General features: G+C 34.3%; 1 protein-coding gene across 1 annotated transcript; it reads right to left on the reverse strand.

Annotated features, from left to right (window-relative positions):
* Positions 1-1,176: 1,176 nt before the first annotated feature.
* On the reverse strand, positions 1,177-1,542 carry LOC108380608 (cuticle protein 16.5-like). Its single transcript, XM_017636998.1, has 2 exons — positions 1,531-1,542; positions 1,177-1,458 (listed from the first exon to the last, which is right to left on the reverse strand). The coding sequence occupies exons 1-2, from the start codon at positions 1,540-1,542 to the stop codon at positions 1,177-1,179; spliced, it is 294 nt and encodes a 97-aa protein (XP_017492487.1).
* Between the last annotated feature and the right edge of the window lie 1,816 nt (positions 1,543-3,358).

Genomic DNA, 3,358 nt, shown 5'->3' on the forward strand with positions numbered 1-3,358 from the left:
GGCAACCCTCTACAAAATATTTCAAAAAACTACCCGCTGAAACCCCTTCGATTGGCACCCATATGGCGATATGTACATATTTCTCTTACCTAATATGATTTTGTAAACCAGGCAGTAACCGTCCTATAGTTCAGCTAAGACACAAAGCTTTTCAAAACTATTTCGATTGATACCTATTTGGTAATAATTGATTTATTTTTTTTTTGAATAATCTGAATATAATTTTTTAAAAGGTGGCAACTCTTTTCAAAAATGTAAAATCTTATTGCACATCTACAGTCCAAGGCTTTTAATCTGACACCTCATTTCTGCAGATCGAACGAACGGTGCGGACATGATGGCATTGATTATTTCGTAATTTTAGTCGAATTGTTTAACATGTGGCAACTCTTTTCGAAAAACTAAAATGAGTTTGCACATCTACAGACCAAATGCTTTAATTTGTCCTGGACAAAAAACCCTTAGCGTATTATATATATAGATTGTTGTTGCCGAATGTACATACATAGGTGTCACCAAAAACTGTAAAAGCCGGTCTATAATTTCGGCACCAAAATTGAATTTTTTTTTTTCAAAATTTCATTGCAAAAACACTTTAGTCTCAGAGGTGTAGGACGAACTTTTATTTTTTACTTGTAAGGTTGTACGGTCTATTGGGCAGCCTTAAGTAGAGTTCTTGACGACTCGCAGATCTTCATTCTAAAGTACATCTGGTAAAATTTTCGAAACTTTTACGAATTCAGTCTTTGCATAGATTAATCAGCTCTTCAAGCAAAACGTATTCACCTATCTTTTAGTTATCCTTTCACATCTCGTAGTAGCTACCGACTTCGTGTTTTTGTGGCTCCAAACACGGACGGCGCGGCGTTTGAGCTTGTATTTGCTTGCTTCGTTATTGTAAGCTTCCGCAGCAGCCCATAAAATAAACTACACAAAAAAAGGTTTCTGGCACATAGTGTAGTTAATCTAATTTTGTTTCCACTATAAACAACTATCGCACAAAAGTTGCTACATAAATTTTTACATTTTACTATGTTATGGTGCTAAATCAAATTAAAAACCAGCAAATTAATTTAAATACTTTCTAATTAACTTTTATTATTATTACTTTGTCCATTTACATAGTAGTAACTAGACAACTTTGGCTGTGGCATAGTTTCGTACATAGTTGAGAATTTAGAGGAAAATTGCTGCTGCCGCTGCTGGAGCGGCATAATGGATGGATGGAGCTGGCAGTGGTGCAACTAAGGGTGTGGCAAGCCGTGCGATGGGAGCAGGAGCAGCTAGGAGCGGAGCAGCAGCAATACCGTTATATTGCCGAGCAATCACTTGGCTACTGGTGGCTGTAATGACTGGCGCTGCAGCGGCCAAAGCCACTGGAGCTGCAGCGAGCTGTGGTGCATGCAAGATGACAGGCTTTGCTGTGATGCAAGCAACGATGGCAAAAATGACAATAGCCTGAAAAAAAATTTTGATATCCATTAACACTGAAAGTGAACACTTTTGGGCGTTGTCCTTCAAGGAACTTACGTATTTGAACATTTTGTAATTACTTAGCGATATAGTGCGGTAATTGTATTGCTGCTGTACGCCACTTACTGTATCGCACTCAATGTACGAGTAAAGTTTGTTTTGATTGCACAATGACAGACAATTTAATTCTGTTTTGAAGAGGGCAAGTGGCTTTTAATTTATATCGCATCAGCTAGTTTGCTTACTCCTAATACATATAACTTATAGATTCTTTCACTAATTTGGATTAGATTATGTATGCTTTTAACGGTAATGTTATAGAAAAAAATAAAAAATTAATAACTAAGTGACTTATCAGTGCTGGATTGCATACTAGGGTGGTTCAAAAAGTAAAGTCGGAAGTTGAATGCTCTCACCGCTAGGGGGTTCTATATCGAAACAAATATATTAATTCGAAAGTTTTCCTTATATTTTATATTTTTAAGTATTTTTTCGATAGGAAAACTTACCAAATTTATACCCAATTGTTTATTTAACCATTTGTTAATACTAAAGATTTCTTATTCGTCCCCGCATTGCATTTTCTGGGTTTTTTTTGGCGGACCTATAAAATATAGTTACTACGAAAAAATTTCTTGAAGAGAAACAGAGTTTTCTACGAAAAGTTGTTTATTTTCCCATATAAAATTCATGGAAAACTTTAAACGCTTCGAGCCACCTCTAAATATTTTTAGATTAAAAAAAATTAGGGATATTTTTTTTCGGTATAGAACAATCCTAGGGGGTAAGAGCATAACAAATCGGACTTTACTTTTTCATATGCATTTTTGGACCACCCTAGCGCATACATAATTCTCATGTAACTGACCAATGTCAACAAATCCGCCCGCTTTAAGTAGGTTTGCCTTTTTTCTTATTTTTTTTCTGCATATTTTTATTTTGGAATTTATTTTTGCTTTTATTTCTGTCAAGTACGAGTAGTAACTTAGCCGTGGTCGGTACATTGTTTGCATACAAAATGCGGAATGAAGAGCTAAGTTGCTCGCTTTTACATCACAAAACCTGACAGAAATTTTTCGCGAGCATGTGCTTTGAATTTTTAATTAGTTTTAAAAGGTCGCGCAAACATTCAGAAAGTATATTAATCGCAAGCATTGTGTGCAAGCTGCAGCTGCAACTTTAGACAATTTTTGGCTTTTGTGGATGAAAAAGGCCAATTGCAAATTAATGTCATGAAAAGTAAGTTTGTATGTAGTAACGATGACTAAAAGCAGAGATGAGGATCTAAGCCAAAAATGTGCATTCTATAATTGGCAGCGAACTAACTAAGCAAAAGTGCCGAATGGTGTAAAAATTTTATTGCATTAGTTTAATTATTTTTTTTTGAAAAGTTTACTTTCGTCAATGGGATACTGTGATCATTGTAATTATAATATCATTGCCACTCCCATAGTAATATCATTACAACTACCACTACTATTATCCTTACTATTACTATTACCACTACCCCTGTCATTACCATTATTATTACCACCACTTTAACCGTTAACATTACCATAACCCTCACCACTATAACTACCATTATCATTTCCATTATCACTTTCATTTTTATGTATTGCCATTTATCAATTACCATTAACATATATATTTCCATTACTATTACCAGTACCAGTACCATTGTCATTATGACTAACAGTGCCTTTAACATTCTTACTAATATTTGTATTACCATTACCATTGCAATTATCATTGCTATTATCATTACTATTATTAGTATCATTACTAACACAATTACCATTACTATTACTATTACTATTAACATGAACATTACAATTACCATTATTATTACAATTGCCATTAACGTTAGCATTACCATTGCCATTCC

Source organism: Rhagoletis zephyria, unplaced genomic scaffold (assembly GCF_001687245.7).
Source record: "Rhagoletis zephyria isolate East Lansing unplaced genomic scaffold, Rhagoletis_zephyria_1.1 Rzeph_scaffold_19766, whole genome shotgun sequence".
In the NCBI taxonomy this organism is placed as follows: Eukaryota; Metazoa; Arthropoda; class Insecta; order Diptera; family Tephritidae; genus Rhagoletis; species Rhagoletis zephyria.